The following is a 14094-nucleotide window of genomic DNA, read 5'->3' as shown; positions in this document are numbered from 1 at the left end:
TTCAAAGAAAATATTAACAGTTGGTGTTACATTATATTTTTTCTATTATTCTGACTGGCAGATAATACACTTGTTATTCACTATCAACTAACTGGGATTCAATTTTTTACTGATAACCAACATGATATGATTAACAGCACTCTAACCAATAGAATAACTTCTGTATAAAATATGCATATTTTGAAAGAATCGTTTATGGTGTGCCATTCAATAAATATTAGACGGCCAAGGTGAGTTATCTCGTCAATTCACAATCAATAATTCCACAGTACGAATTTGACTTACTCGTAATATATTTTTCCTTCGCATCTTATCTCTTAAGTCTTCAAATAGCCTTAAAATCTTATCTAATTATATTTTTATAAACAGAAAACTCAGTTCATTTGTATCTTTTAATGTTTGTGAGAATATCAACATATTAATAAAAGATTGCAGTAAGATTCAAAGAACGCTGACTATAGTGTTCGTCAATTTAAAATAACTTTTCACGCTTCAAAATATTATATTTATTGCTTGTGCAAGAATGAGTGAGTCTTCAGATCAAATGATACTCAAGATTCAATAATTATTTTAAAGTGTTATTAAAAATAACTCTATGTACAAAAGTAAGGACGTTCACGAAATATTCTTATATGTGATTGGTGTTTTGCAAGAATTTGGAATTACTTATTTCCGTGTACCAAGAGGATAAAATATTTATTCATATTGCATTCAGTACATCTTATGCCTAGCTTTGGTAAAGCATTATATTATTCTAGCAGCTAGGTGAAAAACATATATAATATTAATTCCTGTATACGTATGTACGGTAAGAGGTCATTCATAATTATTAATCAGAATGGTAAATATTTTTATCTTAAAGGGGTTTCATTACTTATCAAGATCGTCTGAAACAATAATCTTTGGTTAGGATTCACGTACATTGTTTTTTCTGTGGATAACCAAAAAAATTTAAGTCTCCGAAGTTTTTCTGAGTGTGAAAATAAAAATGTTAAAAAATTTTGATGAATTGCAAAGAAACGAAATTGCAAAACGTCGAAAAAATGATGACTGTAAAATTGAAACTATAAAAAATAATTCCAAAAAAAGAAAAAACATTAATTATCAAGGATTGAGACTCGATGAATTGGCACCCGATGGTGGATGGGGATATGTTATTGCAGTAGCGATGATTATTGTCTTTGTAAGTAGAATTGTACATTAAGAAATCGAACCTTGACAAAATTCTATTGAATTCTGTAGTCTAGTTATTAACTACGTGTACTTACTAAAAACTGTATCCAATTAGAGTAAGAAATAACTGGATAGAAAATATTTACTTTTATTTTTTGATGATAAACACTTTTGGTCTTTTACAATATCAATTTTTTCAAAGTATAAATTTTAATATTTTCGTATTATTCGAATCTCCACAATTTCACAGTTCAAAAATGATGCTCACAAATAAAAAAAAATTATAATGATTGTTTTTGGGAAAAAAAAAATGATATTAATTTGATTTAACATCAACCGATTCTGTTTCTTCGTTCAAAAAAACATGTAAAATAACAAATTCCGACAACACAAGGCCCAAAAATTATTCGTCAACGATCATTTCAAAATGAAAATAAAAAAAAAAAAAAAGAAAAAATCTTCCGGAACACTTGGGGTGCAACTGGCACTTGACTATCTTTTTTAAAATCAGTGATTTTGATTTCAACTCTCTGGGAGTGAAGGTAAAAAATTGAATCTGAGAGTCTGTAAGTAGTTTACATATTAATGTGTATTAAGTTTTTAAAAAAAATAATTTTTTTTTTTTATTTTCATTTCTTTTAATTAAAAATAAAAACAATTTTCTATTAATTTAATCTATAACTTCCTCAAATTAAACGACTTAACCATTGAATTAAATAAAATGTCGCTCAATTTTAGCAACTTTTGTCTTGATTAGATCGCTTTTCTGCTTTGAATTGATTCATAATTTTTTTAATTTAATTCATTTATCATTTGTATAAAAACAATTTTTTATTAATTCAATCAATATTATCTTTAAATTAAACGTCTTACCCATTAAATAAATTCAATTGTCACTCAATTTTAGCAACTTTTGTTTTAACTAGACCTCTTATTTGCTTGATTTAAGGGATATTTTTGCTTCTTTTTTAGCAAAGTTTCTCTTAAATTAATTCTCTTTTCTCTTAAATAAAAAAAAAACTGTCTCAATTTGAAGCAAATAAATTGCTTTAATTAAAAAATATTTTGCTCAAATTAATACATTTTTTTTTCAAATCAAAGCCTAAAACTTTCAAGCAAAATTTTGCTATATTTAAGCAACTTTTCTTTTAAATGCAGACATTTTTTTTCTCAGTGTATAAATCAATTTTCACGTAGGCGAAGCCGATAGTATTGAATTCACTATATAAATTTAATAAAATGGTCATATCTCCTAAAATAATATAGATAAAAAGTTCGTATTAGAACCAAATTAAAAGTTGTGAAAAATGCCATAATCGGGTATACGCGATCAATTATTATAATTATTTATTTATTAGTTATCAACAAAAGAAGAATTTCCAAAAATTTTAAACAGCAAATATTAAGAAAACTAAAGACAAATCGTGGATGCGATTATTTGCCTAAACATTTAAAATTGTAAAATCTATATAATTAAGAGATAGTTTTTTTTTTCTATTGTTAGAAATTTGTTAATTCACAAAAAAACAAAATTTCTGTTGTTTTATACCTCGCATAACTTTTTAAAAAATAAACTCATATACTTCTATTTTGTCTTAAATTGTTGGTCTTTTAAATACCGAGAGCCACACTTTCGTGATAAAAAACGCTCTGAATTCGCGTTAATTAGTTATCAACAATTGTTTATAATAATAAGTAGTGTCTGGTATGTTCTAATGAAAAAATAGCCATGAAGGATTGCTTTTAACGGTTTTTTAGAAGAGAGTGAGGCTCTCAGAAATTCAATCAGGAATTTTTTGGGCTTCACAAAATTTTTTTGTTTATTTGTTCAAAAGTTATTGAAAGTATAAACAACTAACAATTTAAATTTTAACACTGTTTTCTGACCCGTGATCCTAACAGCTTACAACTTTTTTCTTTTCTTTCCCCAAAGTAACATTTGCTTAGTTTAATATATTTACGTTCAGAAGTGTTTGACAATAACGAAAAAAAATATCACATTCAACAAAGATCTTAGTTTTTAAAAACAGCTTTTGACGAATAACTGATTAATTAGAACATGTTAAACGTGGAATATAGGTTACAAGCTACAGTGCAAGCCCATCATTTGCGATTGTATTCAGCGAATTTTTTGAATCAACTGGTCAATCTGGTTCAGCAATGACAATCCTTAATTCTATATTCATGGTCAGCTTTTCACTTTCAGGTAAGAATTTGGATATTTCATTTAAATCGTAGATCATATAATTTGGAATTATCATCTTAGTCATAAATAAGTTATATCACAATCACAATTATATTCGATAGGTAATAAGTTCAGTTACAGCAGTATGGTTACAGGCACTATATGTACAGTAATAGCTGTGACAACTGAACTTATTTCAAGTAGTCGGGTTAAGCTACCACAACCATACTTATGTTGTTCTCAACTGAATGTATCGTGCCCTCAGCATGTACGCAACGTTTGCCACGTTTCTGCTTGTATTTTTAAGATTATATATTAATAGTAACTAATAATTGTTTATAATAATGGATGATTTTGGGAAAAAAATTTTAGTAAACTGGAAACTCGAAGAATTACAAGATGATCCTATCGGGAAGTAGAAATTACTATATTTTATTGTTAATAAAGCATTTGCCAAAAACATAACCTCAATTAAATGTATAATAGTATGATGTTCAGCTCTGACAACTATACTGGGGGGCTATTCTCGAATGATGTAAGTAGATTCACTCACACGGATTGAGGTCCGTGAACGGATTTACTTTAGCGATGAAGTGAGATCCGTTTACGGATGACAGTTCGTAAGAGAGTAGCCAGTTCGTGACACGATTGCTTTTATTTTTCAATTATTATTTATTGAATTGTTTTTTAGTTATTAATAAAATAAAATAAAGAAAATTGAACAATTTAAATGAACAAACATAATAAAACAAAATAAAAAATAGAGACAATCGTGTCACTAGATAATTGTGTATTATTCCAAAGTTTCACGAGTCTATGTTGAAAGCGAGTTTTTATTTGAAAAATGACTTTATTCATGAACCAAAGAAAAATTAAAGGACTTTATTCATAGACAAAAAAAAATATTATTCAATTTCTTCATCACTTTCAGTTAGAGTATATGAGTGATTTGAGATAAGATTTTTTTGACTAAATTAATGTCTTCAATATTTGAATTAATTCGAAATTCTACATAGTACATTTAATATGGATTAAGTTGAAGTGATGGTGAATTAAATTATATTTTCAAAAAAATGAATTGACGAATAGAAGGACGTTGGAGTTAACTTGATGAAACTTAGAAAAAATGAGAAGCCCTGTGGTCTAGAGGTCAAGGCGTTTGCCCGGTAAGCAAAAGACCCTGGTTCGATTCCCGGTGGGGGAACTTTTTTGTTTTTTCTAAGTTTCTGGTTTTTTCAAAATATAATTTATTCTCTTTTTTTTTTTTTTACTCTTTTGTTTTAACATTTTAAAATATAATAATATTTCAACATTTGAAATCCCAAAATAAAATAAAATTTCGATTTTTAAAATATAATATATGCTTTTACAGTGGTCGACACCACAGGTGGCACCCTCCGTGACAACTTTATTTTATTTTGGTCCAAGGGGAGAAAGAAAGCAGGAACAAAAAGAATATACATATATATATTTTTCTCTCTCAGCTCTCCTCTCCTATTGTATATTAATTTTAAAATAATTTTATTACTACCTTTTAAAACAACTTTATTTCATCTTTTAAGGTGACATAAAACCCGATTCTGCCTTATCTCGGGGTGCCACGCGCTCCATCTATAGGTCCCCAGTGGCATTACTAGAGCCCTATACTTCGATAGGAAAGACGATTATTACCGATCGGTTAAGAGACAACTCAAGATCTAATGAAAAAGATTTCTCTTTGTTTTTATTGTAAATAAACATTTTTGTTTATAATGAATAAACAAAATTATTATCTGTTATTATTAACAACAATATAATTATAAAGCATATGAAATTTCTCTATATGCGACAAGTGTCTAATAATTAATGATAATTAATATATTAATAATTATTAATTAATTAAATTAGGTATTAATATTATTGTATTAATATAATGAATCATCGATTCTTTTTCGAATCTCAAATTTGCGAGACACTAAATTCTGTGTTTTCCACAGTTATTATTGATTAACAATAATTTTATTGAGCTATTGATTCTTTTTCGAATCTTCAATTCACCAGACACTAAATTCTGTGTTTCCTACAGTTATTATTAATTAATAATAATTATATTGAGTCATTGATTCTTGTTTGAATCTTAAATTTCGAAGATACTAAACTCTGTGTTTTCCACAGTTATTATTTATTAATAATAATTATATTGAGTCATTGATTCTTGTCCGAATATTATATTTATAAAACTATAAATTCTGTGTTTTCCAGTTATTATTTATTAATAATAATTGAATTAATATATTAATTTATTGATTCTATCTCGAATCTCAAATATTACGACAAGCAGTTATTTTTCAGTAATATTTATAATTATTACATGCTTCAATTGTTACATTACATACATCATTTTCTTACTGGAATAAATATCAAAACCACTCAATATATATGTCCAACTGAACCAATTATTAACTATGAATTTTCCAACATATTTTTTACAACGTATTGTAAGTTGAATAAATGCATACAATACCTTGTGTTTCAATGCATTAATTAATTGTTATGATAAATCTGATTATTGAATTGATTAATACAATTTGAAAATTTATATTTTTCACAAAATATAACCTATGATATATCTAAGTTTTTCTTGTTAATTTTTCATCGACTACTGACATTACTGTGCCCTAAACATTGCTTGTACTTTAATTATCTTTTTAAATTCACGTAATTCTTTGATTTATCAATATTCTTTATATTTTTAATTATAAAATTTAAACATTTTAATGTTGTACATGCAGTTGTTGATGTATTGATTATTAGAATAACATGTTGACACTCAATGCAGTGACACAATGATAATGACACTTTGGATTAGATTAATTGTTGCATCAGGTTAATGTTTTGATAATTATATATTTCAACGACACATTTATTATTAATAAATTTTCGTTTTATGTCAACAAATTGGTGCAGCTATCTGTCAATAACTCGGCCATCTTGAAGCGACAAAAAGTGACAGAAAACAAAATTGCTGAACAACACATGCGCAATAAAATAAAACTCTGTATTCTTTTCTATAAACAAAAATACTATATTAATTTTTTTTCTATATAACATTTGGGCTTCACCGGTAAAATAGGGCAATTTGTGTAAATTGTTAATTTTTTTTTGAATTACAACTAAAAAAATTTCTGAATTTCGAAAAAAAAAAAGTTGGATGCCTTCGAGGGTACCGAAATACATTTGTAGTGAAATTTTTAAAATTTTAGTACACATAGTTTTTGAAAAAGGTTGTTTTGAAAATTTTTTTAAATTACCAACTTAAAAAAAAATTTTCGAATTTTGAAAAAAAAAAAGTTGGATGCCCTTGGGGACAGCTGAGACAGTATACCAGTGAATTTTGAGAATTTTTGTACACGTAGTTTTTGTAAAAAGTTGTTTTGAAAATTTTTAAAAAATTATTGACTAAGAAAAAATTTTCGAATCTTGAAAAAAAAAAGGTTGATGCCCTTGAGGACAGATCAGACAATATACCAGTGAATTTTTAGAATTTCTGTACAAGTAGTTTTTGAAAAAAGTTGTTTTGAAATTTTTTTTAAATTACCGACTTCAAAAAAAATTTTTGAATTTTGAAAAAAAAAAAGTTGGATGCTCTTGGTGACAGCTAAGACAATATACCATTGAATTTTTAGAATTATTGTACACGTAGTTTTTTAAAAAAGTTGTTTTGAAAATTTTTAAAAAATTATTGACTTAAAAAAAAAATTTCGAATTTCAAAAAAAAAAAGAGTTGGATGCCGTCGAGGGTACCTAAATACATTTGCAGATCGATTTTAAGAATTTTCCAACACGTAGTTTTTGAAAAAAGTTGTTTTGAAAATTGTAGTTATGGCAATGCAGAATCGGGTATCATGTCGCCTTAAAAATGCTTGATTTTATATTTAAAAATAATTTTATTTTAGATCTTAAAATATTTTATTTTATTTTTGAACATACTACACGTGCAGGGGTTCAACCAACGGCCAACGTATACTCTAAACTCCCCTTGCTACGCGCTTGGTTACCACTCCCCCACATGAAACTGGTTCTTGACACATCGTATCTCTCACTCTCTTGCTGACAACTTTTATGTTCCTTGTATGTATATGTAAGATACTACCCGTTTTACTTTTTTTTTTATTTAACCTTGGAATATAATTCTATATACTTTGAATAATTATTTACTGACTACGAATTGATCATTACCAAATGTGACTGTATACAAAATTTTAATTAATGAATTTTTTTTTTTTTTTACTCACGGTTTCTTGGTTCATTTTTCACCAGATCAGAAAAAAAAGATACCAATACTTGACTTGACCACGTTTTTTTTTTTTTTTTTTATATCTTATCTTTTTATATCTTATATTTATATAAACTGTCCAACTGCGATAATACTTATACTTACTTGCATTGTATAGCTTCATGGATACTCTTCAACTCAATCAATTGAATAATGTATTAAATCACAATAAGAGGTTATTGGACTAAATGTTTGTTAATATTGTTCAAGATATAACAGTTACAGAGGGTAAACCTTTGCTGCAGTGCCGTAACAAGGGGTGGGCAAGAGGGGCAACTGCCCAGGGCGCAGTGTAAAGAGGGGCGCACTGAGAAGCGCGTGACAAGAAAAAAAATATTCTTTTTAAAACAATTGAAAAAAAAAATTTATTTTCAGGAAATAAATTGACTACTGTCATTTATGATCATTCGGGTATTACATAAACATGATTGTCTTTCTGTTTGAGAAACTCTGACATACATGTAAAGCGGCAGCACACTCAAAATACTAAGTCAAACACACACATACATTCACACACACACTAACAGCTGGCCGGCCGGCAACAGTTAGTTAGTTTCACGTTTCACACAAAGCAACACCCTTAAGTTACGTACACAGACTTTATAGTCATATTTTTGTCAGTTGCACATTGTTAAATTCAGTTACACGTATTAATTTATAAACCTAATTCAGTTACACACAAGGTTACACAGAACATATCAAACAAATTACGTCAGATCAATAATATCGAGCGTTAATCAGCTTTGAGATCGTTCACAAACCACAGACTGAGTGCCAAGATTAATACAATCTACGGCACATGTGACACGTTAATTCATCTTACTCTTATTATTATTTTAAACAACGACAATACTTATAAAATGTACATAAACCTCAGTTATATTCAATAACAGTGTTACACAGTTTTCTTTACTTAAAAACGGATGTTCTTATTCAATGCCTATAACTATTCCTATTCCTGTTTCACAATCATACAGTTCAACAAGTCTCAAACACTTTCTAAATTTAAAGGTAATCGTCCTTATTATTGCCATTGTTTGTTTAGAGACAATCGTCAAAAAACAATATTAAAAATGCAAAATACGACGTAAAATAAAAAATACTCAATAATTTCGATTGAAATTTTTTTTTTGTTTCTTCTGACAATGGCCAAGACACAAACCTCTATACTTTAAAATTCTACCTAATTCTACCTATCACTAACATCGTACTTTAAAGGAATTGGACGATTTTTTTAAAACGAAGAGTGAGACAACATTTTTTCTCTGTTTTTTGTCTTTTTCGCACTCATAGAAATATTGTGTTTCTAGAAGTCATCCGCAAGAGGTCTCTAGTAATTTTTCAATAATTCCTCATAAAAATTAATTTTTTTATACTTCAATTATTAATTGTAAAAAAACTAAGCTCCAAACCTCTTTTATTTTTTTTCTATACATTTTGTTTTGTCTCATTTTATAACCCGATAGTTTTTTTTTCATGATGTCATATTGTCGATTGGAGATATTGGTATTTTAATGGATTTTTTTTTGACAAAAATCGCATTCTCCATAAGAGCCAATGTTAAAAGTTGTCAACTTTAAAAATTAATAAAAAAAAACGAGCTTCCAAACAATTACCAAAAAATCACATAAAATGTATTAGTATTTCAAAAATCTACTATATAAATTTCATTTCTTTCTCATATTCCGAAAAAAATCATCCAAATCCCTTAACAGACTCAACCACGAACGCAGATAAATAATGGACCGATTTTTATTCTACTTGTATTGACTATAGACCGAAGGAATTTTTTTATTTGGTCACATCCTTTTCTTAGCAACATTTGCCATAATTAATTAATAAAAAAGCTATTGCCAAATATTGCTGAAGAAAGAATGTATAACCAAATATATTATTTCCTAGTCTAAGTAAATTCTTTAGCTATTTTAGACAATAATTCCAATTTATGATAGGAGATATTGCTAAAAAATCAATTTAGACGAGGAATTAATATATTTGGTTACATTCTTTCCCTAGATACATTTGCCATAATTAATTAATCAAAAAGAGCTATTGGCAGCTATTGCTAAGGATTCGATGTAACCAAATAAATTATTTCATAATCTAGATTAATTTCTCTGCAATTTTTTCTATATTAAAATAGAATCATTGTGCCAAATTGATTGTATCTTCAATAGACTTCGATGACATCATGATAGATGAATACAAATGAAACACAAAACAATTGAAACACCTCACAGGAGGCACCATAGATAAATTTCGTAATTTAATTTAAGTACTAATTATACGTCCGATCTGATAAAAAAAAACCCCAGGAGTTGATTCTACATCCTGGTGAACCGAAAACCAACATGATAAAATAATGCAATATTTCTAATTTTAATTCTCGATAAAATATACTGTTTAATCGAAAAAAAACCCAGGAGATGATGAAAGAATCCAATCTCTACATCCTGGTGAACCGAAAACCAACATTATAAAATAATACAATGATTCTAAATTGAGTTCACGATGAAATATACTGTTTAATCAAAAAAAACCCAGGAGATGATGAAAAATTTAATTTCCACATCCTGGGGAACCGGAAGCCAGCAATACAAACTAATGTAATATTTTTAATATCCTCTTTTTGGAAAAATATAATTTTTAGTTGAAATAATATTAACATAATAAGAAAAATCTGGAAGAAAAATAGAAAAATCATTTTGACCTCCTGGTGATCGTAAAAAGTAACATGGGTGATATTTTCGGTTACCAATGAATTTAATAGGAATTTTAAAATTAAATTAATTTAATAAAATTAAAAGTATTAAACAAAAAATTAAGTAGTTATGAGCTGTCTGAATTATCGGATTTTCACCTGGCTTACCTGTGGATAGTTACCAATCAGGACGGTAAGGAGTAGGTGCAACGTGTTTTGGAACTCAAGAACTACCACTGAACAAATATTTGACCATTTAGGTTGTGTCTAGTTTTTTTAGCCATCAGCTTACGGACTATAACATCGAAATTATCTTTGATACACCAAGAATACCCTCCCACCTGACGAGTCTCATTTTCGTTTTGAATCTATCGATGTCTAATGATTTAAGATTAAATTTACAGTCCTGAAGATACGTTGCTTTTAGTTGAGTGCAATTGTTAATCATACCATTTGTTAATGTTATTGGAATTTTCCTAGGTGGGTGGTGTTTATCCACAGGCAGCAAAGCAGTGCCGTAACAAAAAATTTTTGCGCCCTGGGCAAAATTATATTTTGCGCCCTATTTTTATCGATATAATATATGAAAAAAAAATCATTTGTATAAAGTTTTATTTATTATGCATTGATAATTGATAAAGATGTAAGACAAGTTTGGCAAATATAATCCAAAGATCTAATAATGCCGTTATATGCAGAATGAGTGAAAAAAGGTTCTGAATTACAATTATTCGAATGATCTCTTTGTAAGTTCAAAATCTTATTTAAGTTGGTTAATGTCAATATTAGGGATCATAGATTGACAGAAAGAACATACAATTATATGTTCGGATAATGACATGGTTAGTTTTCCTTTTTTACATATGAAACAAAGAAAATCATTACGTACCCTGGTAGAAATAATCTCTCCAGATTTTCTCCGGATTTCTCCGGATATTTCCGGATTTCTCATGATTTCTCCGGACTCAATCCGGATTTCTCTGGATTTTTTACGTAATTGAGACTTCCGGAGGAATTTTGACTCAAAAAAACAAACTTAAAAAAATGGAAAAATTACTAAGAAAAAGTAGAAGTAAGAGTTTACATACGATAAATAAAAAATAAATTTTTTCTGAAAAAATCCGGAGAAAACCCGAAAAAACTCCGGAATAATATCTTCGAAAGTCTCAATTGCGTAGGAAATCCGGAGAAATCCCGAGAAAGTCGGGAGAAAATCCAGAGAAATTTGGAGAAAATCCGGAGAAATCATGAGAAATCCGGAAATATCCAAGAATAAAATTAAACTATAAATTCTTTGAACATAATTTACCATTTATTTATTTTATTTATTTATTTATTTTCAATTGTGTATACCAACTATGTATCTTAACTTTTCTTGAATCACAAATCTTGCTTGGCAACAGAAATTCAACAACATTATAAAAAAAAACAATTGAAAGTTGAAAGTATATTTCGAGTTACTTACATTCAGGTCTATTTGGAAACATGAACATAATGAATTTTTTTCAAAATGAGTAGATTCAAGTTTTGATAAAAGAATATAGGTAGAGAATAAAAAAAAAACGTAACAGGTATTGATGGTATTCGATTTATAATCTATTTATTATATTTATTCTATTTGGATCAATAAGAGTTATACAAGTAAGACAGGGTTCACAACAGTAATCCAAACATTTAAGAATGCCGTTATCTAATAAATAACTGAACCAAGTTTCAAAATTACAATTACTTAAATGTTCTCTTTCTAAACTTAGAATTCCATTTCGAAGTCGTTTTGTATCAATGTTAGGAATCTTCAAATGACAAAAAGAACATATAATGGCATTTTCGGATAATGACATCGTCAATTTTCCTTTTTCACATATTTAACATGCAAAATCATTACGTACACTTTCATTAATCATCTCCAGTAATCTGATTACCTCTGCAAGAAATGAAATAATGTCAAATCTAGAAATAATCTCTTTTATAAAAAAATAAAAACAAACCTGGATTATCGAACGAGAATTCCTGTTCATATTCTGAAATCTCTATTTGATCCAATTGTATACTGTGGTTATTCGCAATTGAGAAAAAATTTTTCTTCAACATGTCGAGAAGCATTTTATATGATTTTTTTTTTTTCGAATGTTTATCAATGACTTTCAAAGATATATAATCGAATTTAAATAAAATATATCTATTATTGAAAGTCATATCGCAACATGTCTAATTCAAAGGAAAGAAATTACCAATAAATGTTAAAAACAATAATAAAAAAATTATAAAAAACAAACTTTGAAAATTTGGCGATTCATGATGTGTATAAAACGTCAATTATGTATCCTAACCTTTCTTGATTTATAAACTTTTCTTGGCAACGAAAATCAACGACATTAAAAAAAAAAACAAAAAAAATTTAAAGAGAAAAAAAAAACAATTGAACGTTGAAATTAAAATTTATTCAAAACAAATTATAATGGAACACCCGAACAAAAATTAACGTTAGCAACATATTTGCCCTCTCTTATAATTACCGATGACAATTTTATATTTCAGTCAAGAAGAAAGTTTCAACTTTTTTTCGAGTTACTTACATTCAGGTCTATTTGGAAATATGAACATAATAAATTTTTTTTCGTTGATGTTCAGAATTTACGATAATAAAAAACTGAAAATATTACCTGATGTACTAAGAGTGTTGAAAAGAAGCTGAATACTTTAATTTACTGGAAAATATGATCGCTGTTGATAAGATGAGTAGAATATTTTTCGATTTACAAAAAAGTTTGAAAAATTTCAACATTTTAATGGAGGTTATTAAGTTGACATATTTTATCTCTCTTATAATTACCGATGACAATCGAGATTTTCATAATGAGACAGTTACAACTATTTTTCGGGTTATGTACATTTAGGTCTATTTGGAAATATAAACATAATAAATGTTTTTTCCTTGACGTTCAGATTTTATGCAATTTTTAGATTTCATTTGAGGTTATCGAATTGTCATATCCATTTGACTCTCTTATAATTACCGATGACAAACGTTATTTTTATAATGAGAACAATTCTAACTATTTTGTGAATAACGTACATTTAAGTCTATTTAGCAATATGAACATAATAAATCTTTTTTCGTTGATGTTCAGAATTTACGATAATAAAAAATTGAAAATATTTCCTGATGTACTAAGGTTGTTTAAAAAAACCTGATTACTTTGGTTTATTGGAAAATATGATCTCTCTTATAATTACCGATGACAATCGTTATTTTTATAATGTGAGGGTTACAACTATATTTCGAGTTACGTACATTTAGGTTTATTTGGAAATATGAACATAATAAATGATTTTTTCTTGATGTTCAGAATCTATGATAATGAAAACTTAAAAATATTTCCTGACGTTCCAAGTTCAAAAAAAGGTGAATTGGATATTAGAATAATTACATGTATTGGAAAATATTTTTTTTTGAAAATTTTCATTGATTTAATAATTTTATTCTTATTTGAAGTAAGCTGTATTTTTTAAAAAAAAGACAATCATTTGAATTGCATAAAATTATCTCTTATAACTGACGTGTCATTTTACAAATAAGTGATTAATATGCTGAAAAGAAAACAAAATATTGGAAGAAAAACATTATTAGGAAGAAGATTAGAAAGATTCAAAGATCCACATGATTAAATCCGAGAAGATGATGATGAACCACGAGAAGATGTATAAACATTAACGTTA

General features: G+C 27.5%; 1 protein-coding gene across 6 annotated transcripts in view; it reads left to right on the top strand.

Moving 5' to 3' along the window:
• Positions 1–283: 283 nt before the first annotated feature.
• The window catches only part of LOC122859535, a 63170-nt gene continuing 49359 nt past the window's right edge, over positions 284–14094 (top strand). The window contains exons 1-3 of one of the 6 annotated variants that reach the window (XM_044163181.1): positions 284–736; positions 863–1183; positions 3253–3379. In XM_044163181.1, coding sequence (XP_044019116.1) covers positions 989–1183; positions 3253–3379 — 322 coding nt within the window. In that variant the 5' untranslated portion in view covers positions 284–736; positions 863–988. Of the gene's footprint in view, positions 809–837; positions 1184–3252; positions 3380–14094 lie in introns of all 6 variants that reach the window. The other 5 variants (XM_044163178.1, XM_044163177.1, XM_044163176.1 and 2 more) reach the window with 5 other exon arrangements.

The sequence above is a fragment of the Aphidius gifuensis genome, linkage group LG6 (genome assembly GCF_014905175.1).
Source record: "Aphidius gifuensis isolate YNYX2018 linkage group LG6, ASM1490517v1, whole genome shotgun sequence".
Classification (NCBI taxonomy): domain Eukaryota; kingdom Metazoa; phylum Arthropoda; class Insecta; order Hymenoptera; family Braconidae; genus Aphidius; species Aphidius gifuensis.
Note: the sequence above shows the minus strand (reverse complement) of the source record. Positions and strands in the feature narration are given on the sequence as shown.